General features: G+C 42.8%; 1 protein-coding gene across 9 annotated transcripts in view; it reads right to left on the bottom strand.

Annotated features, from left to right (window-relative positions):
- Window positions 1-21,518, bottom strand: part of UACA (uveal autoantigen with coiled-coil domains and ankyrin repeats) — a 69,891-nt gene that overhangs the window by 15,856 nt on the left and 32,517 nt on the right. For 2 of the 9 annotated variants that reach the window (XM_010955325.3, XM_045516916.2), the window contains exons 1-10: window positions 19,287-19,731; window positions 17,089-17,222; window positions 15,075-15,163; window positions 11,959-12,023; window positions 10,638-10,695; window positions 6,698-6,768; window positions 6,491-6,597; window positions 4,176-4,357; window positions 2,979-3,016; window positions 199-267 (exon numbers count right to left, since the gene is read on the bottom strand). In XM_010955325.3, coding sequence (XP_010953627.1) covers window positions 199-267; window positions 2,979-3,016; window positions 4,176-4,357; window positions 6,491-6,597; window positions 6,698-6,768; window positions 10,638-10,695; window positions 11,959-12,023; window positions 15,075-15,163; window positions 17,089-17,222; window positions 19,287-19,325 — 852 coding nt within the window. In that variant the 5' untranslated portion in view covers window positions 19,326-19,731. Of the gene's footprint in view, window positions 1-198; window positions 268-2,978; window positions 3,017-4,175; window positions 4,358-6,490; window positions 6,598-6,697; window positions 6,769-10,637; window positions 10,696-11,958; window positions 12,024-12,629; window positions 12,739-15,074; window positions 15,164-17,088; window positions 17,223-18,574; window positions 18,706-19,151; window positions 19,168-19,286; window positions 19,732-21,518 lie in introns of those variants that run through there. The other 7 variants (XM_074354117.1, XM_074354120.1, XM_074354119.1 and 4 more) reach the window with 6 other exon arrangements.

Here is a 21,518-nt window from a genome sequence, read left to right as displayed (position 1 = left end):
AACGTTCACACCGAAGGTTAAGCCTTTCAGAAGCGGCTGGGCCAGAAGGCAGAGCCTGGCAGAGCCACCAGCCCTCCCGCTGCCCCTCCTGCCCCGACCCACTTCCCCGCGTGTCGGCTCCCTTTCCTCCCCGAGCCCCACGAAGACAGCGCTGGAACTCTGTGCAGAGGAAGACAGTAACCTCTTTTTCCTTTTTACCTGGAGGTTTTGGTGCTCCCTCTGATTTGACCTGACGTTTACTTCATCTACCATCTGCGTCAAATTTCGCTTTGGTAAAACATAAGAAAACACAGGTTAGCAAGTATGAGAATAAACAGAAGTCCATTTTCCTCAATAGGCAACACACCCACTTAGCGACTGTCAGCTTATCCAAGTTAAACGTTGCTGCACGTAACACAAGGTGGCAGTGTTTCCAAATGGGAAGCAGCTTTAAGGACACAGGCTTTACATAAATCGAGTATAATCTATTTTAAAACACTAAAAAGTAACGAAATTTAAAATCCTTACTGTTACGGATTTATTTTAACCAAAGTCACCAAACTTTAAAAAGGAGAATGTGTACTAGAGGCAAAACTCAAGGTGCACTATAAAGCGTCAGCAACCATTCCCAAAGAAAGAATTTAGTGCTTAAACAAAGGAGGGGGAGTTACATTAAGGCTGAAAGCAAATATGGAAATGATTCTCTTCTTTGACACGGATGAAGTAAAACACCAAGGGGTGTGATAAGAGAGAGACAGACAGTCCTCCGCCCACAGCCACACAAGAGCCTCGGGATGACTCAGGCGGGTACGTGTTCTGATTTTGTGCACTTACTGCTTTGAAACTTTATTCCAGCTCACAGATTTGCTTTAATAAAAACACAACACAATCATTAAATGAGGGAGAAAATAACCTTTTCTTGCCAAAGTTGACCTTTAAATTTATACAACAATTTAGAAAGTTATTTCTTTCTTCCCTTTTGAAAGCTAAAAAAAACCAAACCAAAAAAAGTGAATGCTTTAATTCTCCAAGATAATTTTATTATGTTTCATATTATTTGCCAAGTTTTGTTTAACCAAGTGTTTAAACCATCCTGCTAATGGGCTCGGATTTAGAATTAGAGGGACGAGTTCTCACTAAGACAATGCTCTGTGTCCACATTTGGCCCAAACTACATTTCTAGCCGTGCTCCTTCCACCTGAGGACTGTCCTCCAGGGGAGTCTGACCGGTGTTATCACACCACTTCCAGCCCCCCCTTCTCTCTGGGTCCCTGGTCACCTCTCCTCTTCTCTGGCTCCATCACGGCACATCACGCCTGCCACTCCGGCCCTCTACTGCCCACAGACACGTGAAGCATGCTCCCTCATCAAAGGCTTGGTACCTGCCCTTCCCTCTGCCCAGAGCCCGGGGCTCCCTCCTCACTTCCTTCAGACCTCTGTTGACTGTTCCTTCCTGACCCCACAACCTAAAATAGCTTCCCGCCCTCTCCCTCATCATTCCCCCACCTCCTGTTCCGCTGGTCCCCAAAGCACCTGCTGTGACATTTGATACTAAACACCTGTCTGCTTACTGTTCATCTCTCACTAGGCTGGGAGCTCCATGAGGGCAGGGGCTCTGAGCACGGATACCCCAACACTTAGCGCAGTAAGATGCCTCTGCAGATACCTGTTAAGCAAATAACTGAACACATTTTCTTTAACTAAACCGTAGCTTCTTGATAACAAGGATTATATGGCCCTGAGTACACGAACAAATCCTGTCTATAGCAGATATCTTAAAACGTATTCAGTAAATAACAGAGACAAATGAGTTTTACTGTTCCTAGCAGAACATTAACTCCATGAACTCACTCAGATAACTCCTAGAGCACTGGGCAGAATAGCATTCCCATATTAACATTCACTAACCCTTGATTTTAAACACCTGCACATTTCAGAAATCACTTTCCTCTGACCCTGCGTGCGCTGTCTGGCATAGCTAGAAGAGCGCACATCTCATTTTCCTCCACCCCTGCTCAGGCTACCTGAGGACTGGGAGAGGAGGCTCAAACGGCTGCTGCACGTGGCAGAGGGAGTGACAGCAGGCGTGACCCACGCGTGGACTACGTGTCCTCAGCTCTGACGGGCTGGAGGGGAGCACGCTTTCGCACAGCTTCCGGGCTCAGGTGCAAGGCAGAGAAATGACGCGGAAAGATGGCAAGTCGCTCAGGAGGCACCTGATCACCTCCTCCTCAGGGCTGGGAAGGACTCAGGCCCCCTCACTAGAGAAAAGCTGGAAGCCTGGAGGGCACAGCCGGCGGAGAGGGGAGCTGCCTACACCCGCTCTGGAGAGGCAGTGTGTGCGTACAGCAGCCCTGCCACTCTAACTCCAAGAGAGCTACTGAGCCTGAGACACAAAACCAGGGTTAAATGGTGATGTGATAATCAAGTTAGTGCGAGGTATGAATTATTTCATGTACTAACTTTTAAAAAAGTAAAGTCCTCATTAAATTAAATACATACAGCAAAAAAAGAAAAAAAATCAAAATGTTAACAGTGGCATTGAAATCACATACATAATCAGTTTTGAATTCTGTTTTCTCCATTTCTTATTGCATTGAAAGGTGTTTCCCACAGCAGGAGAATCTGGCCCTGTTACTTTGGGAGAACAGGAGAAAACTGTCCACGGTCTACCAGGACACCATCTGCCAGGAATTCACCACCTCAGAATCTCAACAAGGCGCCACAGCTCACTCTTGAGCGGGCTGGCTGTTCACGGCCAGCGATCAGGAGGCTACCTATGTCCCACTGGGCACATTTCACTGCCAGTGAGCCCCACCGTCCAGCTGAGCGGCAGTGTCAGGATAAAGCTCAGGGTCTCACACCTGGTCTCTACCTGCGTGTGACTGACTGAGGAGAGAGAGCAGCATGCGTTTAAACTCAAAACAGCTACGTACGGCCATCAACCAGGCTTACGAAGCACTTTACTTAGATTACACAATATAAATAATTTTTTTAACCTGTTGTAAAGATGGTCCTTTCTTCCAAAGTTCTCTCCCTGAAGATTTAAAGAGAGAGAGAGAGGAGAAAGAGGAACAGAGAAACAGCAGGTTAACTTGGGCAGATACACATTCCCTCATTATACAACTGAGTCAATGTTAAAGAAATAAATTTCAAAGTTTCTTTTAAAGCGGATGACCTTACAGGTTTTAAACAACAGTGAAACATCACTTTTGCAACAAATTGGCTTTTTTTTTTTTTTTTTTGCTACAACGTCCAGGTAGACAATACTCAACGCAAGGGAGGGGAAGCAGGTGAGAAATGCAAAATTTAAAGCATTCCTAAATTAGAAGGCAGCTTGTCGATATAAACCAAAACTGGAAGAGACGTGCATAACCTGAAACCTCCTGATTCAATTTCTAGGAAATCATCCTAAGGGTGTAATAAAAATACGCTGAAGTTTTATGCATAAAAACAGTCACTAAATGGTTATTTATATTAGTAACAACAACTTGAAAGACCCCTATAGAGACTTGCTTAATTGAATTAAACTTAAATAGGTGGGATTTTATGCATTAATAAAAAATCATACTGTAGAGAAAAATATTTATTCATGAGGGAAAAACTTTCAAATTGTATTATACAAAAAGAAATCTACAGCTCACTGCATGTGACCTCAATTTTATGCACAGAAAAGACTGGAAGGGCTTTCCTCGGTAATGGAGGCCCCTCAGTGGTAGGATGAGTGGCTAATTTTATTTGTTGTGTTTCTCTGTACTTCCCAATGTCTCTTCAATAAGCACAGAAAAATACTTAGTACAGGTATTCAATACATGTTGATTGAGTATTTTATATACACATTTGAACAATAATTCTTTTTTAAAACTCTGTAAGTATAAAAGAGCTTAAGAGCTTCACCCCTTCTCATCAACAAAAAACACACAGTGGTAAAATACTTGAACTGGCTGTTTCTTTTCAGTGCTTAAATTACTCCATGGTAGAGTAGGTCTGACTCGATAAATTGGACAATAAATGTAACAAAGCCAGCAATGACACTGTAAACCCACACAGCTGGGGCACAGAGGGGGACAGCCAACACTGTTTACCAGTGCGGAGCATTCTGCCCCTCACGAACTGGGGTGCTACCATCAAAATCTCTAAAAGCTGCTCTTCATCAGCCTAGTGAGACTCTCCTAGGGACGGAAAACTCCTGGTACCTCTGCTGGTATTTTCCGATGCAGTCTTCAGTAAGGTTAGGATGTCCAGGTTGTCCCCAATTCTTGCGTAGTAAGAACTGTCGTGGCCAAGGGCATCCAGCAAGGTTACATCAGCACCATTTTTAAGTAAGACTTCGACTGCATCTTTGCAACCATACTCGCAACCTAGCATGAGAGCGGTCCTAGAAGGGACGACAGAAGAATAAAAGACCTTGAGAAGGATCCAAGAAAAGATTTCAAAAATCCCTTTCGGAGGCCCCCATCTTAAAGAAGATATTACTTTACAGAGCCGTAGTCATTACAGACACAGATTTGCTTCACACTTTTATCTCACATTCTGACTTCGCTGCATCTGTAAAAACACCTGCTGTGTCTCAGTGTGCAGGGCCAACGGCTGATACCACCTTGCATGCACCTGTGACGTCTACCCCCAGATTAACCTCCTTTGTTCCAGGCGCTCTGTGTCCTACAAGTAAACTGCCGCAAAAATCTTTCACAACCAATACTGTCACCCTATCTGTGCAAAACCTACAACAATGAACCCAGACTATTTAAATCACTTGGTGAACTGAACCGCACCGTGCAAACCTCCGCAATGGGTCCCTTCTACCCCGAAGCAGGGATCAGTCGCCTGCTCCTGATTCCTGTCTTTAGAAGAACCTTTCTTCTCCTTCACATCTCCTTCACATTTTCACACTTAGTTTTGAAATTTGCCTTCTCAAATAAACCTTCTTTGATTAGCCCCATTATCCTGGACCATTGGTCTATTCTGCCATGACAGAATCTTCAGCACTTAAAGATTTAATGGCATATTGGCAAACTGCAATAGTGCAACAATTAAGCACATCACTGATATGTAGAAGGGCCCCAGACACGCTCTGGTTTTACTGAAATGAAATGAAATGAAATGAAATGAAATGAAGTGACTTATCCTGCATGTAACTTTGTCTTCCACTGGGAGTGCTGGATTTCATCATGGGCCTGGTTTTTGCCTTTCCTTTATGTCTGTTCTCGTTCTCTCTTACACTCCCCAGCAGTTGCTGGGGTGCAATTTTATATGTAACAGGCATTAACAAGGGTGTGTTATTAGGGGGAAAATACACAGATAAGACAGGAAGAAAAAAAACACTTGAGTGCAGAGTATCAGAACTGAGATTTTAATTTATTTTTAAAATCATCTGCTATGCAGTCTAAATATAATACACACTGCCCTACCTCACTGGTATTTTTGGAAGTTCCAATGAAAAAAACAGAGACAAACATCCTTGGAAAAATATAAGATCTATTCAAAAATAACGCATTATATTCGTGGATCAAAAAGATCATCCCTCTCTGATCTTAAAATTTAATTATGCTTGGAGTCAGATTATGGTACCACAAAAACAAAATAGTATTTAAAAAGCTACTTTCTTAAAAATCATGTGAATGATTTAACTGCTTAAGAATTTCCTCCTTTGAGATGCCTGAACAACAGGAACAATTACAGCTATAAAATCTGACATCCAAAGACTATTTTATTATACTTATCTGCTTCCAGTGAACTATGCACAATAGAATACATGTTTAGGGGAATAAAATTAAGTCAAAAGAAACCAACAATTTACCAGCAATCATCTGTAAAATCTCAGAAACCTGTCATAAATTATTGTGATGCTTCCACTGGTGGCAGGGATGTATTTCAGATGCTCTGCTGTCAGCCTGCGAACAGCGGTGATACACCAGACCCAGGGAAGAAGACAGGGAGTCACAGAGAGAGACGGCATGTCAACTAAAGTGATGTCAAGTACAGACGCAGAAATAAATGAAAGGAATCTGTACTGGGGTCCAGAAATGAACTCAGTTCCAGGGAAGGAGCTGGCACAGCGCCCGGACAGAAAGGAGAGGAAACACTCTGAGAAAGTCTACACTGAAACACATCAAGCTCCGGGCACCCAAGGACTGCTTTACTCTCAAAAGATTCACTAATGGAGAAGCAGGCTGTGGACCTGAGTTTTCATCCTTCTCCCTTATTTGAGACCATTTCATTAGAGATTTTTCTGTAAAGCTTAAAACAATTAGGACATAATTCCTCGCCCTGCAGTTCTCTGATCTGAGCACAGGCCCTAACCACTGTCTGTATCCCAAGGGGACCCTGGCATCGTCCCCCTGCCTCCCTCTCCTTCCTTCTTCAGCAGACGCTGAAGAGAAGTAAGAAGTGGGTAATAATGCCAAGGGAGGGGGAGCCACGGGGGACGGAAAGGCCAGGTCACAGCAGCAGAGCTTCAGGGTCACCGTGCATCCCGCAGGTGTCTGGGAGGCTGCGAGGAAAGAATTACCTGTTCTGTTTGTCCCTGGAATTCACATCCGCCCCTCTGTCGATCAGCAGCTGACATATGGTTGGCCTGCACATCTGAGTAGCCAGAACAAGTGGTGTCCGCCCATCCTAAGCAACAAGAACAGTAAGACGGCGTTAGGACAGCAAAGCTCCCAAACATGACAGTCAGAAACCCGGTGGAAATAAGAGCAGACACGAGCTGACGTACCACGTCTTTGGCATGCACCGAGGCCCCGTGGTCGCACAGCAGCTGTATGCTGGAAGGGCAGTCCGCCATAGCTTGGAGGGACAAAGGAGAGCGACAAACAGTGAGCACCTGCTGGCAACACGTGGGGTCTCGCTAGATCCATTAAGACCTGAATTCTCCAGGCCCTAAGTACCAAGCTTCACATTCTTCACTCTCAGCTTAGCATCATAAGGATCGACTTTCTATCTGGAAATGGATTAGACAAGAATATTTTGTAAATTTTATATGATTTATTAGGACCAAGGAATACTGTCATCCTTGCAGAAGACAAGAATATACTGCTGTTCTAAGGGTAAACATGGTAATGGAAATGAAACTTAAATTTCCTATTTATAGTATATTTTTAGATATGGCTATGACTGACTGGATCCTTGACGTGTTAGCTCAGTTTTTTTTAAAGAATCAAAATTTTTTTAACAAAAGAGCCACAGTAAATAGAGTATGACTCATACAATTCGTATTTACTTTTCAAAGCAGAGACTGCAGGGTCTTCCTTAAATGACACAAAAAGCACGGTCATTTTGCTAAAAATAACATTATAAAATTACATAATGCTTCTTCTCTGACCTCCTAGATTCATATTTGTATCAGGAAAAATTGTTAAAATCATAAAATAGGATTGTGTTTATACACCCCATGAATTTTTTTCTAAGTTTTATGAGTTGATAAATTATATGAGTTTTATGAGTTGATAGATTATCTGCACAAAAAGTACTAAGTCAGTGTTCTTTTTTTACGAAATTCAATACAATAAAACCAAACACATATTAAAAAATTATGTAAATTTTTCAGTTCTAATGTCTTTAATCCAGCAAGTCTTTTATATAAAATACATAAACAATCATAAAAAAAGATAAACTGAAACTGAATACATTAGTTTAGGAATTATAAAATTAACAACAATTCAGGCCCAATTAAAAATAAGAATAAAAAATGTAAAGCATAACAAATTCCAGAGTCATGCAAGTTGAACAAGCAAAGTCAGCACTAAAGGTGCTATGATGGACAGTGCCAAGGGTTCACCCTTCCTCCCGTGGCAACGAAACGGCCCTGGGCACAGGGCGGCTCGCAGAGGCCACAGTCCCAGCCACCTCTGCTTGCAGGCGTGGCCACATGAGCTAGATCACGCCAGTGGAATCTGAAGGAGGGATGCGTGCTACCTTCTGAGCCTGGAGCTTTAAAAGGTGGTTATACCTTCCTCCGTAATCTTTCCCCTTCCTGTTAGCAACAGAACAGGTGCCTGCTGTCTGCTTTAGCCTTAGAGATGAGGACACCCAGGCAATGAAAGGACTGCAAGATGGAAAAAGTCTGGGTCCCTGAGTCACCGTACAGAGTGGAGGCACAAGGCAACTGGATCGTCAGGACTATGACATGAAAGAAATACATTCTGGGTGTGGGTGTTTTTTTTTTTAAAGCCAGTGTCATTTTATTTTGGCCTTATCCTTAAACAAGACAAAAGCTGCCATCAGAGGAGCCGGGTGCCACTGTAACAGACACCTAAATTACACGGCACTGGTTTAGTGGCTGGTGATGAGTAAGCACATTCCAGGCTAGAAACCTTGTGATGCTTCTCATGCTGTGGGAAAGCATTTAACAGATCTGCCATTTGTGCTGGTTTACAAGGCGTCCTGTGAGATGGGAAGAGTCCAGCTCACGAATGACCCCAAGCCGCATGCCAGCCTATACCAGTCAACAACAAGCAGCTGACACTTGAGCTCTTTATCACATCAACTCGGTCTTCACTTTAACCTCCCCTGCACACCTACTAAACAGATCTAAGATTTCAATGGGTTAGGCTGTACCAGTTTTAAAAACAGGGATAAAACCTATACTATACAGAAAATTACACATACTCGATGTAGCATTTTGATGAAACTGACATATGCAGACACTGTAATGCCATCACCACAATCAAGGTTCTAAATACACACATCACTTGCACAAATTTCCTTGTGCTTTTTTGTGTGTATGTGTGTTTTGTTTGGGATTTGTTTTTTGTTTCTTGTGTTTTTTTTGGTAAGAATACTTACCAAAGTAAGTATATATATATACTTAATATATTTTAAAGTACATATATAATATATACTCTTAATATATTTTAAAGTACATAATACCATATCGTTAATTGTGTGCAAGACATTTATATTATATTAAACAATAATTACATATATATATTTTTTGTATAATAATTTTTGTATAATTTTTTTGTCTAATAATTTTTGTATAATAATTGTATCTCAATAAGCATAAAAAATAAAAGGAAAAATAACTGGAGAAAGCTGAACACTGACTAGGTAAACATTTTCAAATGCATTAGATGTAATAACGGATTGCACTTAGGTTACAAAATAGAATCATTATCTTTCAGAGATACAAACTGAACTGTTCATGGACAAAATTAGATGATGTCCTGGATCAGGTTTAAAATATGCCAGCAGAGGAGAAGGGGGGGAGGCACAGACGAACCACAGCTTATCATATGTTGACACTCTGGGTGAACGGCACAAGGTGTTTTAATATAATACGCTAATTTTGCTTTAAATTTTCCATCATAAAAATTTTAAATAATTTTAAAGCAATTACTAATAAGGTTGGATTAATTAAAAAGACAACTACGAAATGGTGGTACAACAGAAATATCATGACCTGTATTCATGCTTCATCAAGCAGCAAAATCATTTTTAAACGTCCATCAAGCACAATAAATTAGTGCTACAGAAATGAACTGTATTTTTTACGATTTTAAATTTAATTTGAAACTTTGTTTCGATGATTCCTTAACTATACAAGCTTGATACGTGTATTATATATGAATCTGGGTTTATGTTTTTATTTTTTAATCATGTAATTAATATGTTTCTAATTATTTAAGTAGCAATACAAAATTATCATTAAAATATAAAATAAAAGTAAAACTATAGGAAAGTCACAGGGATCACTGTGAGGCTCAAATGATAATGTATGTAAAAATGCTTTGCAAATAATACCACTCTATACAAAAATACAAGGAAAAACACATTGTGTGAGTGACTAAACTACTATAAAAGTACATGAAATTGGAAGAAAATCAAGGAATAAAAGTCTGAAGGAAATGTGAAGTGCAACACATTTCTAACAGAGACCCCTCTAACACTACGACAGATAGTCTACATACAGGAAAGGAAAGGGTAATGTTTTTTCCTTTTCTTTGAATTTCTAGTTAACTAGGAATTTGAGCCTTAGAAGAGTCTGGCCAGGGGCCAGACTATCTTATGTTGCAAAAATCCTTAACTATCTAATTTTTTTCTAAGCGTTTTCTTTGAGACACCTAAAGAATAATGCAGATACATTCTGATGGACAGTATGATTAATAAAGTCCACAAAAATACTAGTACAAATCTCTTTTAAAACAGAGCACACCACAGTGATATGCAATTCCGCACTGATGCCTCTAGATCAAAAAAGCCTTGCCACCTTGAGTTAAGAAGCCACTACACGCCAGGAGCTGTCCGTGATTAGTTACCACCACCCCCGCCACAGCGTTAACTCCATCCTGCATCTGGGAAAACGAGGCTCAGACGTGTTAAAGAGGTCAATACAGTTTTCAAGGAAAAGTCTTTCTCCTTCCCGTCTCTCCCAGCAGTTCCCAAACACATGGCACTCACAGCTCCCTGAGAGCAGGATCACGGCTTTCGCACCTCTGGATTTTCAGTATCTAGCAAACTGGCCTGAAATAATGGCTGAATGAATCTTTCTAAGCTGTACAATCTAACAAATTTCAAATCTGAGTAAACAAAGAGTTCAAAACATTTTGTCTCTCCATGAATTATACAAATCTATGCATGTTAAAACTCTGACATAATTTAAATGCCTAGCCATTTTAACAGAGGCTCGTCTATGCCCAAGTGAACCCTTGGCTCACCTGCGTCATGAAGTGCGGTTCTTCCTTGCAGGTCAACGCGTTCGGTGGGGCAATTGTACTGTTAAAACGTGGGAATTTAGTGATGTAGGAAAGGTTCATTTTCAAATTAAATACTGAGACTCTAATGAACAGCTATTATTTAATCTTAAAATATTCCATTTATCAAAGACACTAAAGACTACTAGACAAGTCATGAATATTTTGACACGCAACAAACATAACAACGCTATCCTGTAAATTTAACAGTATTCCACCAAACAGGAAGACACATGGCACACTACAATAGTGCGGGGTAGAGGAACTATGTTATTGTTTGGGTTTTTTTTTTTTCCAGCAAGAGTTCAAGTTTGAACAATTGCATCAGAAAAAAACAAACGAGCTCTATTGTGAAACTCGGTGGCAAACATGCTCAATGAAGTGTGTGACAGGTCCTTTAACTGAAAACTTTTTTTTAGGTTTTTAATTCACTTTTATTTGTATTTTTCAATTTAAGAGAAGAATGACTCCCAAGATTCTAATCCAAATAGTTACATAAACAACATTATTTCCAGGCTGACTTTTAGAAGAACATTTTAATTTGCTTCTGTAAATATTTGAGAATACAATGTAATTGTATGGTATCTGTTAGGTCTGTTCAGACATAGTTACTGGAAAACATTTAAGATTAAAGGGCCAAGTAGTAATAGGGACTTAATAATACAGCAGATGGCAGCTTCTACCACTTTCTTAGTATTAGGAAAGAACTCGACTGTGGCAGACAGAAGGCACATCAACAGAAACAAAGTGTTTGGAAGGGACAGGAAAGTTAGTTTTGCCCTTCTCCCCAGATGGATGCGCACGCGCGCACACACACACACACACACACACACACACACTGCAGTCCTCTGCAGTTCTGGAAAACTTAATTTAGCCCACTAGCTCATAGAATTCTGTTTGCCTGATTACAAGTTTGACTAATGCTGGGATTATGTACCCTAAATTACTGATGTTTATATAGAAATATACAGATCCTATGCTGCATCACTTCATCTCAAGTCATACACCAGACAGCAGAAAGTTCCAATCTCCAGCCAGGGTCAACAGGAAGGTCAAGTGCTTGCTGTTTATTTTTAATACACTGAGTTATGCAATTCACTTCCCTCAGAGTTTTTGCTCTTTATTGTTCACATTCTTTCAGAAGTGATGGAAAAAGTATCATCTAAGCTGACAATCAAAGCGAGTCTACTATTGTCGTTCATCTCCAGTTCCAAAAACACATTGAAAACACATCTCTTATTTTCAGTCAAAATAACAAAGCTGCGGTATTAACCACTTTCGTTACCTGCAGAAGTTTCTGCAGACACAACGCGTGCCCGTACTTTGCAGCCAGGTGGAGAGCGTTCCTCCCTGTAAAAGAAACCATTTTCACCGTGGGATGAGGGGCGTTTTCTTCACAACTGAACTTCCCACGAAAGTACGACTCATTTTTCCAAAATGAGTTGACAGAACACTTCATTTGTAGGCATGCTCTAAGTTTCTAAGATAGTTCACCTAGTTTCAGATTTTTATTGGAGATAATACACACACCAAAACAATGAGGGTGGAAAGAAAAATTAAACGTACAAGCTCACAAAAGAGCAAGAATTCTCTTATTTACCACTGAGTCTCCAACACCTGGAACAGTGTCTGAGACAGAATAAGTAATTAAACACCAGCATATGAAAGGAGGGAGGGGAAGAGAAAGAAAAGAAAGGAATGGGGGTGGGAGGGAGAGAAAGACAGCTAGATTTCACATAACATTTCCAAATAGGCAGTGTGGCTACTAAGACGGAGAAAGGTCAGAGGGGTGAGTCAAAGAAAGGGTATTCTCCAAGTGATTTTTATGCTTCAACTAAAATTCAAAGTTTACTAAGAGATTCTGTCTCTGAAAACCAGACGACTTGTTCAAATACGTGTACTAAATAAAATGTGCAAATTTAAAGGAAATGCCGAGGACGGCAGAGAACAGGTTACCAGATAATCCAAAAGGTTAACTCTGAACAGCGACAAAGGTGACGTGCACAGAACGTTCTGCTCCAAACGCTATGGCTCCTAATCGCACTTCTGCATGCATACACGTCCCCTGGGTGGTGAAAAATATTAGGGTTTCTCCAGACTATTCCAGCTTCTAGTCTTTAATGCTCTCAATTTCCCTCTAACTTCATAAACTTCTTAAAATGTAATTGGACTCCACAATTAGACCCTTCTGCTAGAAAAGAAGTAACTGATGTTCTGTTCATCCTGGATGAAGAAATAAATTGACTTTCAACCCTCATTCGGTTTTACATGTGTTTAGATATGTGAATCAGTTTTCCTGAGGCTAATCACTTCTGTGCAGCAAACAGGCTCTAGAACAAAAAGCAGTGACTCCAGACCTTCGAACAGATACAGACACAGCATGCTCAGCCCTCCCTGAACGTCCTCTAATCACAAACAAGTCAGACGTAATGATTTCAAATTTCACTCTGCTGCCGCTCATGGGCAAACGTCCTAGAAACACTTCACATCGTGAAAAGTGACTAGAATGACGGGCACTAACGTGGAAGTGAGAGGGACCACTGAGTGGGTGGTGGGGACACAGTGGTGACAGTCCCTGGTGTTCACCAAAGTGCCGCAGAAACTTGGTCACAGAAAAATGTCAGGCGAGGGCTAAGGACACACCAAACCCAGCCATCTGAGACAGAGCAGCATGAAATCATGGAAACGTCACATCTAAAGCATGTCCCCGTGAATTACACCGAAGGTGCATACTTGGCAAGACCTGGGTCACGAATATCTCAAAACTGCATTAGTTTGAAATTTGGCTGTTTTCAATTCACTTTGGTATTGCTAGCAAGGAAAGAAGTTAAGATAAAATATGTAAAGATTTGTTAATCAAATTTTTATCAGATACTCACATCTGGATTATAACAGACAATGTAACAGCGAATGAGACATGGTCCTTGTCCTTAGGAAAGGGACTCAAACAACTAACATAATTAAACAAATCAAATAAAAATATGACTAAACAGCAAAACAAAAGACAAGATGTGAAGCAGGTGTGTGGGAGCGCAGGGTACGAAGTGATGCCTGCTGAGCTGGGGAAGCGTCTGAGCTTCAGATGCACTAAAGGAGGGGGGTCAACAGTCACTCAGATTGGCCACTAGGCAAGGCTGTCCAGCGCAGAAGAAAACAGACAAAAATGAGGAAGACACTTGTTTGAACTGGAATCAGCACAATAAATAAGTCTTATGAGTTCCGAAAGGGCATGGTTAGTCCAAAATTTCTAAAAATAAATATTATTCTACATCAATGGAAAACACACACACACACACATATATATATATATGTAATAAACAGCTTTTTGTTCATTCAAAGGTGGCAGATAAATTGAGTCTGGTCTTCAGTCAAGAATCTGACACACCTTTAGGTAAAGATTTCCCTCACTAACTCTTTTGTCATCTGCCTCCCTCTCCTGCCCTTCCACTTCTAAACACAATGCTGATTAACCAGTAATGTATTTATTTGTCCATACGTGAAGTCACAGAATAAACCATTAAAGTCGTTAAGGAAATCCTCTGCTCTAGCTCAGCTCCCACACTTGACTGATGAAGAAAGGAGAAATGCAGAGAGATGAGCTGCCGAGAGCCCCAGAGAACTGAGGACCACCCAGAGGGACAGGAAACTGGCGCGTTCCCGGAAGAAGCGCAAAGGCTGTCTTCAAATACTGAAAAGTCGGCCTTGTGAGGTGCAAGCTTGTGCTGCAAGACATTAGAAGGCAGGGGTGGGGATGACTAAGCCTAAGCAGAAGGTCTGGTCGTCAGAGACAGACTCAAACTGTGTCAGAAGTCGTTTTTTATCAGTACTGCTAGCCAGTCACAGAACAGGTCTCCCCCGGGCACACTGACTGACTGCGACTCGGGCACCGAAGGACCCGGGCAAGGTACTGAGCAGCTCAGCGCCCAGCAGCCTCATGGCTGGGCGGGAGGATGCAGTGAGTCAGGACGGGTACAGCGCTCGGCAGAGCAGCGACACGCGTGTTCCACAAGGGGCAGTGGTTCTCGTTCGGGTCACTGTGGGGGATACTGTTGTTGGTACGAGGCAGTGAGCTCCCCATCACAAAACACGTCCAAGCAAAGGCTGAGTGACCTCGTGACAGCGAGGACGCATACACTGAAGAGTGTAGGGTGCAAATGGCCCCTGAAGGTTCTCCAACATCTGAGCTTCTCGGGTTTGGAAACACCGTGGAGACCAGCCTGGACTTCAGGGCCCCACTGCCCACCGGTTCAGGCGTCTTTTCTCCTGCAACCCTGTGCTTGCCGTCTCCCCTACAATGGTGCTCACAAAGGACTCCCCCTCACCAATCAGGTCTGATTAAGAGCACCAGCCGGGGACCACGCCTGCCCCCTCTGCTCTGTGCTGATGCGGAGGCGAGCATACCTGCGGTGTCGCTGGTTGTGATGTCAACTCCATGAATGAGGATGGCATTCAGACACTCGAGATTTCCCTTTGAGGCCACAACATGAAAGCTAAACAAACAGAAAGGTGTCAGTGAGCTACGACCCTAGAGAAGGCAGTGACGAGGCTGACGGTGCTCCTGCGCCCGAGGGGAGGGGCAGGCAGGCAGTGGGCCCCTGGCTCTCCAAGAGGCAGCGACTCTGCCCCACTTTGCAGCGGCAAAGGGCCACACCCCAGGAGAGGCCAGCAGGAAGAAAACGGGTCCTTGCAGGGACCACGGCCGGGCCTCAAACACTTCGTTTTTGAAGCTAGGTAAGGGTTCAAGAAGCACGGGTTACTTCTGTCTTACATTTCAAAATTAAAAACTAAAAAAAGTCATTCAAAATAAAACTATTTTTATAATTACAGAGAACATACTTGTGATATGTCCTATATTTGACTAAATATAAAATGCTTTAGTGAAGAAATACAGCTTGTGTGAGTAACATAAGTAACTCAAGTAACAAAAGGAAAACGTCCCTACGACTCCCACAAGGAACTCTGCGTCCTCCAGAGAGAACCTCAAAGGCTCACGCTGCTCAGGCAGTTCACAGTTCCTCAGATTACACCAGATTTTCCTAACTCTGACCATTAACACAATCTCACTCAAAACTGAATCTTAGATCAGAAAAATCTCAACAAAAACTCAAGCAAACGTTCATTCAAAACACACAAAGCACGATGGCCAGAACTGAAGAAATAAGGTTTCACTGAAGATTCTCATCCCAGAGAAGATCCTTCACCTTTTAATATCTTGGTGTTTAGGGAAAAAGAAATAAGAAAAACAGTTACGTTTCACTACTTCTACTATAAGTCCTACAAACAGCTTGAAATTTAGTAAAAATAGAAGCAAGACTCAAAACAGCCAACGTCCCTGGGGCTGTCAAACCGCCCGCCTGACAGACCTGAAAGAGTGCTAAGAACCGGGGCGCCGCCAGCTTTACCGCTCTCGTGGACACCAGGGCTTCAGGTCACGCCGGGCTGCTTTCGCTGCCCTTAAACATCTAAGCGTTCGAAGGCAGTGACCTGCATCGAATGTTAACTGTTCACTTCCTAACATTCATTTCTATATTTAGTATCCAGTTTCCAGTTATAATATTCTAAAAAAAAAAAATTCACATAAGTGTAAAACTGAGGAATTTTAGGAAATGAGACTTCTCTCCCCTGACTTGGGAAGGCTTCCCAGGTAAGGCTTTCCCTGCTGTGCTCGCAGAGAGCCGTAACAGCATCTAGATGCACCCTCTAACCCAGCGGCTCCCCATCCTCAACAGGAAGGAAAACGAAGACTGGGGAGGCGTGGGAGGAAGGACACCCGGTTCACAAGAACACGGACAGGCCAGGCGTCCTCCCCAGGAACACAGTGGCCAGAGGGCAGGGTCCCCACCCATGTCTCCCCAGCCACACTGGTCATTCTGCCTCCCTAATGCCTCAGATGTTCTCACTGAAATTAATTACCCAATTCTAAAAGTGGACTGGGGGTCAAGAGGAAAAGGCAGTGTAATTTACAGAACTCTTCCAAGACGGAAAGCTTGGGTTCACATTCCAGCTCCGTGGCTTTTAATGGGGCAGCACCACGTTGTTGCACCTCTGTGAACTTTCCCCTGCTTCCGTTAAACAGCCACTGGGAGGACCAAACGTGAAAGGAGCGTAAAACAGCTGATAAACGAAAAGTGTGCCAGATTAAATGCACCAGATAACCGTGGACAGATCGCCACGGGCCCAAACAGCTAGGCCCCTGGGTAGTATTTCAATAGTCTCTCTCGCACTTGGAAATCTTTCAGACTGAGAACAATTAATAGTCCAAAATGTCTGAAGGCCATGTTTGAAAGATTTTATCGTGTGGGTTTTGATAAAGACTTTTTAAATTGAACGTTGACAACCACAATTCACAAAGTTCACTTGTACCCCAAGGGTCGACCCAAACTCCCTGCAGGGAACTACCAGCAGTAATACTTACGCAGACCTGCCTTCCACGTCTAGTTTGCCCGGACTGACGCCCTTTTTAGCCAGGATTGAGGACACCTTTTCTACATCTCCTCTTTCTGCTGCTTTCATCAATCGGTCATCATACTTGTTCCAATCTGCCGCCTGCTACAAAAAGGAAAACAAGTAAGCATGGCATACTATGCACACTGTATTAGTAAGACTTTCTAAAGAAGGAAAAGGGAGACGGAAGGGAAAGCTGCACTGCATAACTCATCACTCAGGCTCCAGCAACATCCCAAATTCCTTCCTCCTGCTGTGCTAACTTCACAAAAAGAATCTTTCCAAAACACATGATACGTAAGAAGTAATTTAAATTACACTTTAGAGAAAAAGGATGTTTCTCACGTTCTCCCCTGTTTTCTTTGCCTTCAGAGCAAAGAATGGAAATTAGTAAGTGTTGAACACCTACCCTGTGTCAGGCATAAATTACTCAAACAACCCTAATAAACTAGAATGATCATCCCCATTTAACAGATGAGGAAAGTCAAGGCTCAAGGGACATTAAATGACTTGAGCGGCCCGATCATGACCTCTGCAATCAGTGTGCTGTTCTCCTGTTCCCTAACTCACGTTTTCAGGTCTGGCTCTGGTTATCTATCTCCCAAGACCTTTAGATGCAAAGGAATTCTGTATACGTTTTAAGAACCTCTACCACTTGTTTAAAAGGTACTGTTGGAAATATAACTACAGAGGCAAATTACATACACATACGCTCAACAGAAAAAGCAATCCATTATGCTTATGGTTTAAAATAACAAGAAACTCCTACTGAAGAAAACAAACAAACAAAAAGACTGAAGTATTAACTACTTCAAAATCCGAAAACTATAGGATTACAGGTGACTTTCATTTTCTTTCTTCCTTATATTCAAAGCAATTTTTTAAAATAGGAGGGTGTATCAAGTGATATATATTCTAATTGTATCAAGGTTCTCTTTAGCTTTGATTGGAGAAAAAATATTCAAGACACCCTGAAGCCAGTAAATTCAACCTTCTCTTAGTAAGTAGAAATGTAGAAGCCAGAACTAAAATATCCATTATTTAAACAACATAAGGTTTTAGCCTTTTAAAACACCACACAGTAAATTTATTGCTGAATTCTGCGATGAGAACAGTATTATTTCTAGAACTAAAAAGATGTACGTATTTTTCACTTAACTTACAAAGCAATTCCTACGTCCACAAATACTGTAACAAATCTCCAGCAGGAGAGACGAATCACCTGGGTCAATGTTTGTTAGTCTAAACGTTTGGTCAGTGTGATTATTTTATATTTACTATCTCCTGCAAGCCAAAAAAAAGAAAGAGCAGACAATTTTCTACCTAAATAAATAATGTATTCATTAAATACCTGAAGCGAAAAACATGAAAACTGAATATGGAAAAAGATAAATGCATTAAAATTTTAACCCACCCCTGAGTGTCACATTTCAATGGAATCTGGTTCAAGTACCTACCCTGTCTTCAGGATTGTTGTCTCTACTCAAATTTGGAAATGAACCCACTTCCTCCTAACTTTAAAAGTTTAAACTACCAACTATGAGTAGTGACTAGCCCAGCTTATTGGCTCTAAGTCTAAAACGCATTTGAGGCATCCTCTTTCTTCAGCTTTAAAGCAGAACAATTAGTTCACTGTCTCTAAGCCAGGGAGTGCTGGGAGACTAGGCTTTGTGTTTTCAAATGCCTAAGGGATTAAGTCATGTTTAGCACACAAATATTTGCTCTAAATTGATTGGTTTACCCTTGTAGTCAGAACAATCTCAGCTCTACTTCCAAGTAAACTCACTGGTGGAGAAAGGAGCTATTTAAAACACTAAAACAATTGTAAAACCCCAAAGTTAGGCTCTTCAAAAGATAATTAAGTGAGATTAAAGTCTCATATTGTCCTGTGATTTTCAGTTCTACTCCACCAAGCACCGTTTTCCATTTTGGTCCACTGTCAGTTAACAGAAACACTGCTCAATTACTAAGATTCTATTATGTGCGTTTTAAACCCAGAAGAAGAAACAAGAACTTTTGTTTTCCAACACTAACCCCAATGCGCTAATCGTGTAAAGCAGAGAGGCCGGGACACGGCAAAGACACCAGCATCAGCAGAGCGGCAGTCACCCTAAAGGCACACAGCTCAGAGCCGGCGAGACCCCCGCGCCGCGGCCGCAGGGCACCTACTCTGTTCCGAGGAGCGCACGACAACCAGCAGCTCATCATGGGCAGGGCTTGGCCTCTGGGCGCGGACAGCAGGCGGCTTCGGGCTCGGGCCCGGGGCTCACACAGCGCGCCCCCGGGGCGGCGCTGCCCGCGCCCCCGGCCCCATGCCGGCCTACTCTTGGCTCTCGGCGCCAACCGGGTTTCCTTCGTCTTCGGGACCCTTCTGCGCCCGCATAACGCTCGCAACTGACCCTCCTCGCTGCGCGGCCGGAGTGCGAGCAGCCCCGAACCAGGGCCGGAGCTCCTCCTATCCGTTACTCTACAAGCTAGCCGCCTCTCAGAGCCGTCCCTCCTCGGGGACCCCGCCGGAAGCCCGAACGGCTCCCCGCGCCCTGCCCCGCAAGCCCGCGACGCAGCCCCGCGTCTGCGCCCGGCCGGCCGCCCGCCGCCGGCCTCCCGGCCCCCCGGCCCCCCGGCCGCCCTCAGCAGCGCGGGGCCGCGCCCCCCGCCGGGTCTATTTCGGATTCCATAGGGCCTGACAGCTGAGTGACGGGTGGGGAGGAGCAGCTAAGAATACACTGCGAACGCGTGCCTCTCCTCTGAGTAATGAACGTCAGGCCGGCTAGGGAAAGGTGGCTCCAACGTGCTGTCAAACATGCTCATTAGATCAAAGCAGCTCGCCTGACCTCGCGACAGTATTAACAGACAAATGTGGTTATTTCACAAAGCAATGTTTAAAACCAGTTTCAGTCCTAGGATCGTCTATCATGAAATTATAATAACCTTGATAAAGAGAATATAAAATTCTATTTTAAGCAAATGTGTCACACTTAATTTAAGGAAACATACACACAGAGTAACACTTCCAAATTTTCTCTGTTTTCCTTGTACCCCCGTCAGTCTCTGCATACAACAAGGTTTCAGTTTACAACTGCTGCCAGCCTGTCTCCTCACATGCTAAATGAGAAGAGCCAGAGGCACTGCCAAGACGTTAAATAGACTGCATCGTGATGAACACTTCTCAGCAAACTTTAAATTTAACTCAGTACTCTTAATTTCCAAGTTTAGCACCCTGCCTGATACGACAAGCAAATATTTTATCAATGGAAAATCAAGTTACCTGAATTCAGGGATTTAAACAAAAACAAATAAATTGATTTAATACTAAAGGACACAAATACATATTAATCACTGAGGCTGACTGTAAGTAAAACTCCATTTGGGGACAAAGCTGACAACCTCTCCATATTCTCCATGATGTTTAATGTGCTTGAACAAACACTCTTACGTTATCAAGGACAGTGACAAATGTCTGCAAGCTCCAGGCTGTTTTTTTACCTTCTAGCTCCCACAGCAGCATGAGAGTAATTCACATTCCCTCAGGAAAAAAAAAAAAGATTCTGGAGAATTGTTTCATGGGATGCAAGACCTCCCAACACAAGTGTTTACAGGATGGAGGCAACTGCTATACAGTACATCCTGCTGCCAGTTAAACACTCTGCTACGAATTCCATCAAGGAACCCACTTCCTACTATTTAAATTTAAAATATTGGGCACATATTCTAACTTTAAAATATATGAGACCATGTACCATAATGTATTATTTTTAGAAACAATGATTTTTCCCCCCAAATCACATTAGATATCACAATGGACTCCTGGCTGGGCCCAGAAACTCCGCCCACTCCATTTAACCCTTCCTCAGAGGAAGCGTGGAATAGAACTCAGGCCCTGCCCTTTGGTTAACAAAGCAAGCACATTCTTTCTAGAAATAGGACAGCAAAGGCAAAGGAAGTAAAAAGAAAGGGGGAAATCTGCAGTGAGTAATAAAAGCCATATATGGAGCTGTCTGCTAACTCGGGCTCTTCCATGCCCTCCTGTACGCGGATATCCTGAGCCTCCCCAGCCTCTGTGACTTGGTCTCTGGTTCCCACTCTCACTCCCTCCTTCCCAGTTACTTCCCAAGAACTCTAAGCAAATTCCCGCCTCTGCCGTCCCCTGTGAGGCCTTCCCTCACCTCCATTTGGTTCTTCTTAACTATCACTTCCCCAGAGGGCTTCTCAAACCTCTGTATCTCAACAGCACCAGCCCCGTCCTATCCCTGCCACTCTTTACCTCGCTGCCAGGTTCTGCTGTTCTTCGTAATGCGTATCAGTATCTGCCATTATATCACATGTTTCCCTGTGGATTAGCTTCCTGCTTGTGCCTGGTGTTCACTTTAAAACAATCAGATGGGCAGACTGAATCCCAGA

Source organism: Camelus bactrianus, chromosome 27, assembly GCF_048773025.1.
Source record: "Camelus bactrianus isolate YW-2024 breed Bactrian camel chromosome 27, ASM4877302v1, whole genome shotgun sequence".
NCBI lineage: Eukaryota > Metazoa > Chordata > Mammalia > Artiodactyla > Camelidae > Camelus > Camelus bactrianus.
This window is presented reverse-complemented; position numbering and strand designations above follow the sequence as displayed.